This window comes from Pan troglodytes, chromosome 7, assembly GCF_028858775.2.
Source record: "Pan troglodytes isolate AG18354 chromosome 7, NHGRI_mPanTro3-v2.0_pri, whole genome shotgun sequence".
Lineage (NCBI taxonomy): Eukaryota > Metazoa > Chordata > Mammalia > Primates > Hominidae > Pan > Pan troglodytes.
Genome location: NC_072405.2, coordinates 104622397 through 104639047, shown reverse-complemented (window position 1 = coordinate 104639047; position 16651 = coordinate 104622397). Strand labels below are relative to the sequence as shown.

Sequence of the window (16651 nt, the reverse complement as noted above, 5' to 3'; positions counted from 1 at the left end):
ACAACGAAAATAACCCATGACAGCTACAAATTTATCTAAAAACTGGTTAAGTTTTCTTGACTAAAATTTGTTGGATTAATACGATCCTGATAATATTTAGCTGTGCAAAATTTGACTCAGTAAAACTTCATTTGGTAGAAATTATGGTTATGAAAGAACATGTTCATAAAAGCTTTCACCGATCAATGAAATAATATGGTACATAAACAAGTGACTGAATCTTTGCTACAAAATTTACTTGGAAAATGATCCTGATGATAACAAGTTTTTTCTGTTTGTTTGTTTTTGAGATGGAGTCTGGCTGGCTCTGTTGCCTGGTCTGGAGTGCAGTGGCGCGATCTTGGCTCACTGCAACTCCGCCTTCTGGGTTCAAGCAATTCTCCTGCCTCAGCTTCCTGAGTAGCTGGGACTACAGGCGCCTGTCACCATGCCCAGCTAATTTTTTGTATTTTTAGTAGAGATGGGGTTTCACCATGTTAGCCAGGATGGTCTTGATCTCCTGACCTTGTGATTAGCCTGCCTCGGCCTCCCAAAGTGTTGGGATTACAGGCGTGAGCCACCGTGCCCGGCAGGTAACAAGTCTTTGTCAATGAAAATAAAAATTGGGTAATAATGGAAATGAGGACAGAGTTATATTCTAAAGCAACTCTTAGAAAATGAATTTTAAGATAAATATATATGTATATTTATACATATTCTCTTTCCCAATTAGTCCCATTTTTAAAATTATGTAGGCCATACAGCAGGGAATGAAGAGGGTGAATAACTCCAAAAGGTAAAAACAAGATCATTGGCAACATAGGATAGTGGAACTTAGCCTCCTATATCTAGACTACTTGTATTATGAAAATATTGACTAATTTGCTATGTCCCAGAATAACCACCCCTAACAATTATATATATATATAATTTTTTGTGGTGAGGGGGCTTTCTAGAAAATTCTGAAACTGGATTTAGAATTGGCAAAAACTGGAAAATTCTGAAAGAGCTGTAACACTGATAATTATATATATATATATATATTTTTATTTATTTATTTATTTATTTATTTTTTTTGAGACGAAGTCTCGCTCTATCGTCCAGGCTGGAGTGCCAGTGGAATGTTCTCGGCTCACTGCAACCTCCGCCTCCCGGATTCAAGCGATTCTCCTGTCTCAGCTACCCAAGTAGCTGGCACTACAGGCGTGTACTACCATGCCTGGCTAATTTTTGTATTTTTAGTAGAGATGGAGTTTCGCCATGTTGGCCAGGCTGGTCTCAAACTCCTGACCTCAGGTAATCCGCCTGCCTCAGCCTCCCAAAGTGCTGGGATTACAGGTGTGAACCACTGCGCCCGGCTGATAATTGTATTTTAATTAAATGCTTTTATAAACATTTAGTCAAAATGTACCTAGAGTCAAAATAGCAGTTTTTGAAAAGTATCTTGTTCTGTGAGTATGGTGATGAACAAATCAAAACATACTCTCAGGACTTTATAAGTTACTGGGGAAGGCTGACATTAAATAATTTGTTACATAACTAATTATTGAGATAATGTTGAGGTAATAGGGTAACTAGATCTAATTTGGCAATCGGAAATTTAAGTTGTACAGAGAGTAGAAGTTAATTTAGATAAGGGCATTAGAAGAAGACAGGTAAAAGTCTATAGCTGGAAATAGCATACTTCCTTCAAGATTACTAGGACTCATGGATTTTAAGCAAGAGGGATACTTTATCAGATTCACATTTAAAAATAGATAACTATAATAAATGTGGAAAACGGTTTTAGAGAATAGAGGTGGCAAAAGAAGCTGTCAGTAGACTTGTTGGGAAGCCCCTGCAGTAATACCAAAATTCAGATCAGAGATGAGTTGAAAAAAGTGGAGGCAATGGAGAAGGATACAATACATAGCTTTGAAAACCTGGTAGGGGGCAGAATTGTCTGGATTTTGTGGTTGATTGTCTGTGGGACTGAAAAAGTAGAGTGTCAAGGATGATTTCCAGTTTTCTGGCTTGTATAAGGACGAGACATGGGGAAACCAAAGGAGGAACAATTTTTGGAGAAAAGATACATGGACATGATGAGTTTGAGATGTTTATGAGATATGTGGACATGTCTGGGAGGCAATTGGATATGCAGATCAAGAGTTGTAATCTGGGCTAGAGAAAAAAAGGTTTTTAGTACCTGGGCGGCACTGAATCCGCTCAAGTGGACGGGCTACTTAAAGAGAAGTGGTGCACAGTGAGAGAACAGGGCCTAGAAGTCAGTTCTGAAGAACTCCAATAGATAAAAGGTAGCTGAAGTATGAACTGGCAAAGATGTCTAAGAAGAAGCAAGCAAAGAGGTAAGAGGAAAATTTGAAGGATGTTAGAGAATCTACAAAAGTATAGTTCAGTATTTCTAGGAGGAAGTAGTCAACATTGTCTAATGCTTTTGAGAACTTTGATTAGGACTAAAAACACAACCTGTGGGTTTATAGACAAGGAGTTCCTAGTAACCTTTAACAGGGCAGTTTAGGGGGAATGACTACTGGAAGCCATATTGGAGCAGTTAAGGAGTGATTGGGAATTTGAAGAAGCAGAGGCAGTGTGGGGGTGGGAGTGTTTGGATACTTGAAGTGGAAACAATGGGGTAGACAGCTTCTTATGGTAGGAAAACATCTCTTTTTTTTTTTTTTTTGAGACTGAGTCTCGCTTGATTGCCCAGGCTGGAGTGCAGCGGTGTGATCTCGGCTCACTGCAACCTCCACCTCCAGGGTTCAGGTGATTCTTCTGCCTCAGCCTCCTGAGTAGCTGGGATTACAGACACCCACCACCACGTCTGGCTAATTTCTGTATTTTTAGTAGAGACGGGGTTTCACCATGTTGGCCAAGCTTGTCTCGAACTCCTGACCTCAGGTGATCCGCCCACCTTAGCCTCCCAAAGTGCTGGGATTACAGGCCTGAGCCACCGCGCACGGCCAAAAACTTCTCTTTATATGTATGTGTTTCTTCCTGCAATACATGTTTCTCCCTGAAATATAACATATTACATAATAATCTTGACTTTATTTTTCCATGCTATGTTTTTTCCCCATGATTTACTGTGGAGAAAGGAGTTTATTAAGTAGGAAGTCAAAGAGTGACCTTGTTAAGAGCTCTTTGGGAGGCTGATGCAGACCAGTCGCTTAAGCTCATGAGTTCGACACCAGCCTGGGCAAAATGGTGAAACCCTGTCTATTGAAAATACGAAAAAAAAAAATTAGCCGGGCTTGGTGGTGCATGCCTGTAGTCCCAGCTACTCAGGATGCTGAGGTGGGAGGATCGCTTGAGCCCGGGAGGTGGAGGTTTCTGTGAACCAAGATCACACCACTGCACTCCAACCTGGGTGACCGAGTGAGACTCTGTCTTAAAAAAAAAAAAAAAAAAAAAAAAATCAAGTTTTCTTTGGCGCTTTTACTACAGCATGTCGATATATTGATTTAGAGTACAATCATGTTGCTCAATGACAGGAATATGTTCTGAGAAATGCATTGCTAGGTAATTTCGTTGATGTGTGAACATTGTGGAATGTACTTCCTCAAACCTAGATGGTATAGCCTGCTACACACCTAGGCTGTGTGGTATAGCCTATGGTTCCTAGACTGTAAACCTGTACTGCATGTGCTGTGCTGAATACTGTAGACAGTTGTAACACAGTGGTATTTGTGTATCTAAACATATCTAAAAATAGAAAATATACAGTAAAAATATGGTATTAAGATGTTACGGGACCACCATCATATATGTGGTCTGTGGTTGATCAAAACCTTGTTGTGTGGTACATGACTGTATAGTAAAGTGTTTAATAATTTCTAGTAAGTGTGAGTGGGCTTATTTCAACCTCTTTTATTTTACTCTGTTAAATTGTTCATGTTGCTTTTTTTTTTTTTTTTTTTTTGGTGGGGGCCAGGCTGTGAGAGAAGACGGAGGAGTTTTTAAATGACCTGGGTTTATTTAAAATATTGTAACAGCCCCGTAACTTAGTACCTCCTATTAAAGAAAATATTAAATGGATTCTTAATTCTTCCAGCACAGTCAACACTTGTGTTCCATGTATTTTATAGCATTTTACATATTAAAATTCAGTAGATTTATTTTTTGCTTTAATTTTATTTTTATTTATTTATTTATTTTTTTGAGATGGAGTTTCGCTCTTGTTGCCCAGGCTAGAGTGCAGTGGCATGATCTCGGCTCACTGCAACCTCTGCCTTCTGGTTTCAAGCAATTCTCCTGCCTCAACCTCCCGAGTAGCTGGGATTGCAGGTGCCTGCCACCACGCCTGGCTAATGTTTGCATTTTTAGTAGAGACAGGGTTTCACCATGTTGGTCAGGCTGGTCTCGAACTGCTGACCTCGTGATCCACCCGCCTTGGCCTCTGAAAGTAGTGGGATTACAGGCGTGAGCCACCACTCCCAACCTTTTTGCTTTAATTTTAACAGTTCTTACTAATTGAAATTCTTTTATGCCTATTTTTTACTTAAATATTTTAAGTAAAATTCAGGGATTAGATTCTACATATTGGCAATATGTCGGCTGAATGTTGAGGGTTTTCTGGTCAGATTAAAACTTTAAAGACATGAGAATCTTTTCTTTTTTTCTCAGGTACCTTCTTTAAGTGTAGTGTGAAATTAGGAGAGTCTAGCAAAGAGGAAATGAAGATACATTTAAAAATATCCTATCACTAATCAAATTCAAATTGCAGCATTAAGGAGATACCATTTCTGCCAATTAAATTGATAAAGATGAATTCACAGAAAAAGTTCATAGAAGCTTTATGATAGTCAAAGCTATCAAAATTAAGCTGAAAACTCAACTGTCTGTCACTATCCTATATAATAATAAGGAACAAATTGTTGATACAGGCAACAATTTGGGATAAATCCCAAAGACATTATGCTGAATGGGAGAAATCATTTTTGAAACGGTTGTATACTGTATGATTCCATTTATTTGACATTCTCAAAAAGAAAACAATATTCATGGAAAACAGGTCAGTAATTGCAGGGGTTTTGGGTAGGGGGAGGGTGTGAGTATAAAGCAATAGCATGAGGGAGTCTTTCGGGATGATGGAACGATTCTATATCCTGATTGTGGTCATGGTGGTTCTGTGAATCTATACATGTGTTAAAATTTGTAGAGCTGTACATCAAAAGAAAAAGTCTATTTTACTGTATGAAAATTTAAAAAATAAAATAGTTAAAAATGGATAAAGGTGATGTTTTGTGCTAATGTAGGTGTAATGGGTGTAATGAAGTGGACACCCTTGCTTGGTGGGAATATCATTGATACAGCCTTTCGTGGAGAAAAATTTGTCAGTCTAAATCAAGAATCTGAAAATCTTTAAATTCATTGGACTGGTAATTTCATTTCTTGGACTTTATCTTCCACAAATAACCAGAGATGCACAGACTGAATATGATAGAGCTTAAAAAAAAAAGTCCAGTAATAAGGGACTAATAACATGTAGAAATATATCCACAATAACATATGAAAAGAGAAGGGTAAAAAACTATCCACTACATCTACTGGGACATTAGAAGCACATTTCCCCCCAAAAAGTATCTGAAAAATGACCTGTTATCCATACACTCTCATTAGGGAAGGAAGGTCAGAAAACTGGAGGAGCTGCACTTAAGTCCTTTGTCTTCTTGGTTCCTGCTGAGGGCTCTAGCAGTCTGAATCCTTTCAGGAACTGATCAGAGTTCATTGGGTCATGCCAGACAGAGCTGACTCAAGCTGGATATGAATCATTTGTTTTCTCAGAAAACACCTTTGGTGGTTCTGAGTATAATTTACTGGTTGAAGATAGCCAAGACTCACTTTCTAAATCCATGAATGCCAGTAATGAAGATACGATTTATCTGAATTCTAGTAGTGATAGATTTTCAGGCATTTGGCAGGTTGATTTACCTGGCTTGGAGATGTACAAGTTTTTTGTTTTCCAGACATATGTCTTCTTTTTCTTTTTTTTCTTCTTCTTCTTCTTCTTCTTCTTCTTCTTCTTCTTTCTTCTTCTTTCTTCTTCTTTCTTCTTCTTTCTTCTTCTTTCTTCTTCTTTTTTTTTTTTTTTTTTTTTTGGTGAATACCTAGCAGTGTAATGGCTGGTTATAGTAGGTGTATGTTTAACTTTTAAAGAGTCTGCGAAACCGTTTTCCAAACTAGTTGTACTGTTTGACATTCCTTCCAGCAGGATATGATATTTTCATTTGCTCTATATCTTTATTAGCACTTACTGTGGTCAGTTTTTTTTTTTTTAATTTTAGTCAATATAATCAAGATGTGGTGTTATTTCATTGTGTGCGTGTGTTTTAAACAGCTTTATTGAGATACAATTAACATACCATATGATTCAGTCATGTAAAGTGTACAATTCATTGTTTTTTAATATAGTCACAGTTAATGTGCAACCATCAGAACAGCCAGTTGCAGAATATTTTCAATACCTGAGAAAGAAACTTTTTACCTTTAGCTACCACCACCCTGCTTCCTAACCCCATCCTTACCCTCCAGCCTAAGCAACCATTAATCTATTTTCTGTCTCTGTAAGATTTTGCTGTTGTAGACATTTTATGTGAATGGAATCCTAAAATATATGGCCTTTGTGACTGGTTTCTTTCACTTAGCATAAATGTTTTCTGGGTTCATCCGTGTTTTAGCATGTATTAGTACTTTGTTCTTTTTCTATGATGGAATTATATTCCATTGTATGCATATGCCACATTTTGTTTATCCATTGTCAGTTGAATGCACATTTGGGTTGTTTCTACCTGTCGGCTATTATTAATAATCCTAGCTATAAACATTCATATGCAAGTTTTTTTGTGGACATATATTATTATTCTTTTGGGCATATACTTAGGAGTGTAATTGCTGTGTCATTTGGTAACTCTTGTTTAATTGTTTGAGCAACTGTCATGCTGGTTTTTCCAAAGTGCTGCACCATTTTATACTCCTACCAGCAGGGTATGAGGGTTTTGATTTCTCCACATATGCATCACACTTGTTTATTATCTGACTTTGCGATTCCAGCCATCCTAATGGTTGTGAAGTGGTATTTCAGGTTTTTAATATGTATTTTCTGGATGACTAATGATGTTAAATATCTTTTTATGTGCTTATTGGTTGTTTGTATATATCATTTTCTGAATTTTCTAAGATTTTTGCCTGTTTTCTATTGATTTGTTTGTTGTCTTATTTTTTTTTCTTTTTTAAAATTATTATTATACTTTAAGTTTTAGGGTACATGTGCACAATGTGTAGGTTAGTTACATATGTATACATGTGCCATGCTGGTGTGCTGCACCCATTAACTCGTCATTTAGCATTAGGTATATCTCCTAATGCTATCCCTCCCCCCTCGCTCCACCGCACAACAGTCTCCAGAGTGTGATGTTCCCCTTCCTGTGTCCATGTGTTCTCATTGTTCAATTGCCATCTATGAGTGAGAATATGCGGTGTTTAGCTTTTTGTCCTTGCGATAGTTTACTGAGAATGATGATTTCCAATTTCATCCATGTCCCTACAAAGGACATGAACTCATCATTTTTTATGGCTGCATAGTATTCCATGGTATATATGTGCCACATTTTCTTAATCCAGTCTATCATTGTTGGACATTTGGGTTGGTTCCAAGTCTTTGCTATTGTGAATAGTGCCGCACTAAACATACGTGTGCATGTGTCTTTATAGCAGCATGATTTATAGTCCTTTGGGTATATACCCAGTAATGGGATGGCTGGGTCAAATGGTATTTCTAGTTCTAGATCCCTGAGGAATTGCCACACTGACTTCCACAATGGTTGAACTAGTTTACAGTCCCACCAACAGTGTAAGTGTTCCTATTTCTCCACATCCTCTCCAGCACCTGTTGTTTCCTGACTTTTGAATGATTGCCATTCTAACTGGTGTGAGATGGTATCTCATTGTGGTTTTGATTTGCATTTCTCTGATGGCCAGTGATGGTGAGCATTTTTTCATGTGTTTTTTGTCTGCATAAATGTCTTCTTTTGAGAAGTGTCTGTTCATATCCTTTGTTCATATCCTTTGCCCACTTTTTGATGGGGTTGTTTGTTTTTTTCTTGTAAATTTGTTTGAGTTCATTGTAGATTCTGGATATTAACCCTTTGTCAGATGAGTAGGTTGCAAAAATTTTCTCCCATTGCGTAGGTTGCCTGTTCGCTCTGATGGTAGTTTCTTTTGCTGTGCAGAAGCTCTTTAGTTTAATTAGATCCCATTTGTCAATTTGGGCTTTTGTTGCCATTGCTTTTGGTGTTTTAGACATGAAGTCCTTGCCCATGCCTATGTCCTGAATGGTAATGCCTAGGTTTTCTTCTAGGGTTTTTATGGTTTTAGATCTAACGTTTAAGTCTTTAATCCATCTTGAATTAATTTTTGTATAAGGTGTAAGGAAGGGATCCAGTTTCAGCTTTCTACATATGGCTAGCCAGTTTTCCCAGCACCATTTATTCAATAGGGAATCCTTTCCCCATTGCTTGTTTTTTTCAGGTTTGTCAAAGATCAGATAGTTGTAGATATGCGGCATTATTTCTGAGGGCTCTGTTCTGTTCCATTGATCTATATCTCTGTTTTGGTACCAGTACCATGCTGTTTTGGTTACTGTAGCCTTGTAGTATAGTTTGAAGTCAGGTAGCGTGATGCCTCCAGCTTTGTTCTTTTGGCTTAGGATTGACTTGGCGATGCGGGCTCTTTTTTGGTTCCATATGAACTTTAAAGTAGTTTTTTCCAATTCTGTGAAGAAAGACATTGGTAGCTTGATGGGGATGGCATTGAATCTATAAATTACCTTGGGCAGTATGGCCATTTTCAGGATATTGATTCTTCCTACCCATGAGCATGGAATGTTCTTCCATTTGTTTGTATCCTCTTTTATTTCATTGAGCAGTGGTTTGTAGTTCTCCTTGAAGAGGTCCTTCATGTCCCTTGTAAGTTGGATTCCTAAGTATTTTATTCTCTTTGAAGCAATTGTGAATGGGAGTTCACTCATGATTTGGCTCTCTGTTTGTCTGTTATTGGTGTATAAGAATGCTTGTGATTTTTGTACATTGATTTTGTATCCTGAGACTTTGCTGCAAGGCTGGTTCAATATACGCAAATCAATAAATATAATCCAGCATATAAACAGAACCAAAGACAAAAACCACATGATTATCTCAATAGATGCAGAAAAGGCCTTTGACAAAATTCAACAACGCTTCATGCTAAAAACTCTCAATAAATTAGGTATTGATAGGACGTATCTCAAAATAATAAGAGCTATCTATGACAAACCCACAGCCAATATCACACTGAATGGGCAAAAACTGGAAGCATTCCCTTTGAAAACTGGCACAAGACAGGGATGCCCTCTCTCACCACTCCTATTCAACATAGTGTTGGAAGTTCTGGCCAGGGCAATTAGGCAGGAGAAGGAAATAAAGGGTATTCAATTAGGAAAAGAGGAAGTCAAATTGTCCCTGTTTGCAGACGGCATGATTGTATATCTAGAAAACCCCACTGTCTCAGCCCAAAATCTCCTTAAGCTGATAAGCAACTTCAGCAAAGTCTCAGGATACAAAATCAATGTTGTCTTATTTTTAAACTATAAGAATTCTTAGGCCGGGTGCAGTGGCTCATGCCTGTAATCCTAGCACTTTGGGAGGCCTAGGTGGGTGGATCACTTGAGGTCACAAATTCAAGACCAGCCTGGCCAACCTGGTGAAACCCCGTCTCTACTAAAAATACAAAAATCAGCTGAGCGTGGTGGTGGCGCCTGTAATCTCAGCTACGTGGGAGGCTGAGGCAGGAGAATCGCTTGAACCCAGGAGGCAGAGGTTGCAGTCAGCCAAGATCACACCACTGCATTCCAGCCTGGGCTATAGAGCAAAACTCTGTCTCAAAAAAAAAAGAAAAAAAAAAAAGAATAATTATTCCGGATACAAGACCTTTGTCTTATTCATATGCTGTGAATATTTTACCCCAGCCAGTGGCTTCCCTTTTGTTTTTTTAATGGCATCTTTCAAAAAGCAAAAGTTTTAAATTCTGATAAAAGTTGATTAATAATTTTTGATTTTTATGTTTCGTGCTTTTGTATTCTAAGAAAGCTTTGTATATCCTGAGGTTACAAATATTTTATCCTGTGTTTTCTATTAGAGATTTTTTGTTTTAGGTTTTACATTTAGGTCTATCATTCATTTTGAGTTGAATTTTGGATATGGGGTGACTTAATGGTTGATGTTTATCTTTTCCAAATGTGTATCCAGTTGGTTTAGCAATGTTTGTTGAAAAGACTTTCCTTTCCTCATTGAATTTGCTTCCCTACCTTTGTTGAAAATAATTTCGCCGTGTATGTGTGAATAGTTCTATTTCTTGCTTCTCTTCCAATGCATTGGAATGTCTATATGTCTTTTTTGGAGAGGAAGGGCAGTACCAAACTATCTTGATTATCGCAGCATTATTGTAAACATCCAACTTTGTTCTTTTCAAAAATTGCTTTGGTTAGTCTACGTTACTTTTATTTCCATATGAATTTTTAAATCAACTTGCCAATTTTACTAAAAATGTCCTGGGATTTTGATTGGTATTGTGTTAAATATATTGATCGTTTTGGGGAAAATTACTATCTTAACAAAGTTGAATGTTCCAATTCATGAAATAGGAGCTGTGCTTATTTATAAGAGCTTTGTTAATTTTTTTTCAACAAAGCTTTTTAATTTTAGTGTAGAGATCTGGGTTATCTTTTGTTAGATATTTTCCCAAGTATTTCACATGTGTGTTTTTTGGAGCTACTGTGAATGGAATTTAAAAAATTTTATTTTTGATTATTTCTTGCTAGTCTATAAGAATACAGTTGATTTTTGCATATGAACCTTGCTTCCTGTGACTCTGCTAAATTTATTCTTTATTTTTAGATTCTCTGGGGATTTCTATGTAAATAGTTATATTATCTGTAAATGCTCCGATTTTATTTCTTCCTTTCTGATCTTTATACTTTGTATGCTTTTATTGCCTTATTCCTATATAAGTAAGTAGGAAAATAGTAAAAAGGAAAAAAAATTACTTCATTTTGTTTTTAAAATTTTATTGTTTTGATAGTTTCCATGGTTCAAGTGTATATGACGTAAAAGACATAGTGAAGAGCTCTTCAGTAATGGCGGGAATGAGATTTTGCTGTCTTCAGCTAAACCACCTTTTATCCAGCCACTGAAAATCTAGTGTGTGCAAGTTAGGTGTAAGAAGCAGGAGACAACGTAATTTTAATAATATTTATTCTCATTTCTACTTTGCTGTTTTATACTTGTTCTTATTTGAAAAAGTAACATATCATATGATCCAACACTTTCACTTCTGGGTATATAGCCAAAAAAAAAAAAATGAAATTGGCATGTTGAAGAGATATCTGCATTCCCATGTTCCTTGGAGTATTTTTCACAGTAGCCAAGATGTGAAGTCAACTTAAGTGTCCATCAATGGATGAATGGATTAAAAACTTCTTGGTATAGGTACACAGTAGAACACTACTCAGCCTTAAAAAAGAAGGCAATCCTGTCACTTGTGACAACATGGGTAAACCTGGAGGACATTATGCTCAGTGAAATAAGCTGGACACAGAAAGACAATTATTGTGTGATCTCACTTATATGTGGAATTCAAAAAAGTCAAACTCTTAGAAACAGAAAGTAGAATGATGGTTACCTAGAGTTGGATAGAGGTGGGGCATTGGGGAGATGTTGGTCAAAGGATCCGAAATTTCAGTTAAGGAGGAATAAGTTCAAGAAATCTATTGTATAACATGGTGACTATAGTTAACAACAATGTATACTTGAAAAATGCTAAGAAAGTAGCATTTTAAAAAATGTTCTCACCACAAAAAGTATGTGAGGTAATGGATAATATTAATTAGTTTGATTTAGCCATCCCACAGTGTATACATATATCAAAACAGAATGTTGTGCACCTACATATATATAATTTTTGTTTATCAATTAAATAAACAAAAATTTCAGGTTTTACTTTCAGAGAACTCTGTAATCTTTGCCTTTCCTCAGCTTGTCATGTTACTTAATTAAATCAGTTTTGTCAAAATGTGATTTTAGATATTTTTCCATGCTATAGACATTGAAATAATTTCTTAATTTTTAGAGTTTTAAAATGTTTACAGTGATTATTATGTTATTCTACTTCATTTGAGTTTATTTGACTTTGGAACAATAAGACATTTGTAGTAATTATACTCATGTGGTAATATTAACACCTGATATTTGGATTTCTTAGTTTATAAAATGCTAACATGAGTATTATCAAATATTCTTTCATACTATTTCTTAATATAATCTAATTTTCTTGTGCCTTTTGGTTTTGTTTGAATGACCTTACTACTTAGACATTAAAGTCATTTTTAATAATGTGTTTTTTTTTAATTGTAGTTCATTCGGCTCCTAAAGAAGTAGCAGTGTCCAAGGAACAAGAAGAGAAATCTGATAGCCTAGTTAAATATTTCAGTGTTGTTTGGTGTAAGCCTTCAAAGAAAAAACATAAAAAGTGGGAAGGTGATGCTGTTCTTATTGTAAAAGGAAAGTCATTTATATTAAAGAATTTGGAAGGCAAAGACATTGGAAGAGGTATTATGATACTACCTAATGTTTACAGTTTGGCCTGAAATTAGTATGTATCTCTGGTTACATAATTGAAATGTAATTGGGTTTTATAAAGAGATGATAAGGTATTCTTTAATGGATGTTCATTCCTCAACTGTGTATAATACATAAAATAATCTCATAATGGTTAGTGAGCCTGACAATCTTATGGTTTATGCTAGCTCAGTGAAGCAAATCCTATCCTATGGTTTCATTTTCTCCAAAAATGGCCAGCCAGCTATATATAGTTATTTTGGTACTTTTCTGAGCTTAAACACTAAATTTGACTTGGTATACTTTCTCTCTCTCTCTTTTTAAGAATGCTAAGTGGTTAAAATTGAAAAATATGTTGATATCAAGTTGAATGATATGTAATTTCAGCACTACTCAATAATGTTTTGAAAAACAGAGCAAGGAGATAATGGTTAGGCCTGACGTAGATTAACATATGGAAATTGGAGGTTGCCATTGTTTCTGTTACAAAATGTTGCCAGCGTAATTTGTAGTAATACAAGTTAGGCTACAAATTAAGAATGGCTAACACCAACTACAGTGTCTTTGCATTGTCTCAGTTCAATTTTGAGTGTGACCTATAACTATAAAATCTGTTCTACATGTTTATTTACTTAAAAATATAGTTTATAGTTTTTAATAACTATTATGTGCCAGGCAGTATGCTAGGAATACCAAAGATGATTATAATTTATAATTTACTGGGAACAAAGCAAAGTAATTGATGATTAGGAAGCAATAATACAGTTGTTTCAATGAGAATTTTTACTAAATGCAGTTGGAGCATAAAAGAACCATTTAATCTGCCCAGGAAGCAGTGGGAGCATAAAAGAACCATTTAATCTGCCCAGGAGGCTAGGGGTAAGCTTGATAGGAGTTACCGTTTAAGGTACTATTTGAAGGATGAATAGTTTTGGAGGTTATAGATAAGGGCCATGTGCAAGAGAGAATAGCACATGTAAAGGCACAAAAGCAGGAAGGAATTCAAATTAGTTCAGTGTTTCAGGAATGTAGTGTATGAAAGGCCGTGACAGTGTTAAGAGTTGAAGCAAACTAAATTATCTACAATAGAATGTTTTATTTATTATAAAAATATGGAACAACTGTGTATAGTGATTAGGGGAAGTAAAAAGAAAAATATATAGTACACATTCTATGTTGGTTAAGGTCGATTGGGGCTAGATTTTTGGAGAATTTGTTCATGCATTGGTATTGCCTCTTTAGTGAAATTCTAAAGTCAGTGAGAGAGGAAAAATTATCACAATTACTTTGGAATATTTTTTACCCCTAAGGTATAGTATGCATGGTTTTGCATATGAGTAGTTTATAATAAAATGATCTTTCAGTTGCAAGTAACAAAAAATGAAAATTAGGCTTAAAACAGTGGGTTTTTACCCTGACCATGCCAGTAGAATCACCTGAGGTGCTCTTAAGGGTGTAGTGGCTCACGCCTGTAATCTCAGCACTTTGGGAGGCTGGTGGGGAAGGATTGCTTGAGGCTAAGTTCGAGACCAGCCTGGGCAACTTAGCAAGACCTTGTCTATACAAAAAAATAAATTAACCAGGTGTAGTGGCATGCATCTGTAACTCTTAACTACTTGGGAGACTGAGGCAGGAAGATTGCTTGAACCCAGGAGATCGAGGCTGCAGTAAGCCTTGATCCTGCTACTGCACTCCAGCCTGGGCTGGAGAGACCCTGTCTCTTAAAAAAAAAAAAAGAAAAAGAAAAGAAATGCCGATGCCCAGACTCTGACCTTTCTTTGAGGCTCTGATTTATTTGGCCTGTATGGTAGGGAGAGGGACTGAACACAGGTGTATTTTAGGGTTTTCAAAATGAAAATATCCAAACATAGGACTTGGTTGCTTAATTATAACATTAATAAATGTATTAACCTGAAGTTAATTTTGCAAGTTACTGTCTATAAGCAGTTTTTCTTTTAAATAACTGGGATATACAATATGTAAATTTGTTAATGTAAAGATAGAGGTGCTAAGAAAACTGAAAGCTGGAATGCTAAAATTGCTAATAGCTTGTGATAATGCATCAGGCTCAGTTGGCCATCATTGCATAATACCTAGAAAAAAAAAAACCAGTATGTGAAACAAAGTTTAAGAGTAAAAGAAAAGCTTCTAGCGACTGAGATGTTTGAAAGAGTCATCTTTGGATCAAGATCATCTATGGATCTAAATGAAATGAGAGATCTTGGAATTAGAGCTACTTTAAAGGTACCTCAAAGTTAAAAGGTTATTCTTGTCTTCCATTTCCATGTAAAACTGAGATTAACAGTAATTAGATTTTATGTGAAGATAAAACTATAATCTTCATTAATTTGGATAAGTGAAGACCAACACTGAATTGGGATGGAGTGATGGGTCTTTGACATTGAGCTAAGTAATTTCTTCCTATATCAGAGCATTACAATTAAAAAGTATTCCACCATAAATAATTTAAGACTATATATTAAATACAGATTGGCACAGATTATAAATTTTAGGCCAGTTTCAGTAGAGAAAATTTTAGTAATTTTCAACTACTTGAAAAGGGTCATCATGTTTTCTAAAATGCGGCAGTCTTTTATTGTTATTTTTAGAGACTTAAAAGTTTCTGGTATACACAGCTCCTTTGCTTGGTAATGGCACAATAACTACACATTTAATAGTTTAATGCATTTAATAGACAAGCATGGAAGTCTAAAATGCCATCTATGTGGTTAGTGAACTCATTTTAAGCAGCCCATGACTGACTTATCCATACTTACATTTCATCAGCACCTTTACGCAGCAACACTTAATAAATGTTCATCAAATTAATAATAATTCAAACAAGCTTAATATTACAAAATATTCCATGTTTTATTAAAGAGTTAGAACATGGAATATCTATGACCTCTTGCCACAACTGTATTTTAACTTTGCTATCTCATGTGGAACAGTCAGTACTAGTTGTGGTAGCAGTTGCTTTTATTGCTAGTTCTCCTTCACATTTCTAGCTGTTTCTAAGTGAAAATAGAGGTACCATGATGTTTCTGTAGTTTATTTACAAGAAAGGAGGATACATATAGCCTATCAAACTATTTTCTTGGCTTAATTTTTCCAGACAAGAGATGGCAAAACTATAGAGTACAATAATCTATATTTTCAATAGTAAAAAAATTCTTGCTTTCTCTAAAGCATGGCTAATTTGATAGCTGTATTATTTCTTTTGATTTTTAATGTTTTTTTTTTAACCAAAATGTTAAATTATGCTTCCATTTTGGCTAATGCATTATATAAGACTATTTACATTCAAAGTGCAGTTTTTTTGTACAGTTATGGGAAGGTGACCGTGGTATCCTTTAATTTTTGTCAATTAATTTTTTTCTTTCTTAAAGTGTCAATTAATTTTTTTCTTTCTTAACTTAAAGGCATTGGTTATAAATTCAAAGAGCTTGAAAAGATTGAAGAGGGCCAAACACTGATGATTTGTGGAAAAGAAATAGAAGTCATGGGTGTAATCTCTCCAGATGACTTCAGCAGTGGCAGGTGTTTTCAGCTTGGAGGAGGAAGTACTGCTATCTCGCGTTCTTCTCAGGTTGCCAGGAAATGTTTCTCTAACCCTTTCAAAAGTGTTTGTAAACCAAGTTCAAAGGAAAATAGACAGAATGATTTCCAAAATTGCAAACCACGCCATGACCCATATACGCCAAGTAAGATTTTAAAAATAATTTGAATTTTCTGTTTTTACTGTCAAAATGTTTTTTTGTGTGTGAATTTGAAGTTTAAATTTTGTTTTAAAAGTTTTAGGTGAAAGTATACATTATTCTTGAGATATATAATCTGACATAAGAGATAATGTTGAAGTCAAATAACAATATAGTTTGGGAATTATTTCATATGTAAATGAATAATTCCAAGAATACAGTAATAAAAATACTGTACATGTGTTGAAGGAAACATATCTAAATTGTATGTGTATACATTACACATACATGTGTATAATTTTGAATAAAATCTGACTTTTTAGTAAG

The 16651-nt window shown here is 35.5% G+C and overlaps 1 protein-coding gene across 2 annotated transcripts in view; it reads left to right on the top strand.

Moving 5' to 3' along the window:
- RAD54B (RAD54 homolog B) overlaps positions 1-16651 on the top strand; it is a 108882-nt gene that overhangs the window by 51486 nt on the left and 40745 nt on the right. For both annotated transcript variants that reach the window (XR_010159635.1, XM_001142757.7), the window contains exons 4-5: positions 12423-12617; positions 16049-16330. Coding sequence is in view for 1 of the 2 variants with exons in the window: in XM_001142757.7 (XP_001142757.1) it covers positions 12423-12617; positions 16049-16330 (477 nt within the window). In the remaining variant the exon portion in view is untranslated. The remainder of the gene's footprint in view (positions 1-12422; positions 12618-16048; positions 16331-16651) is intronic.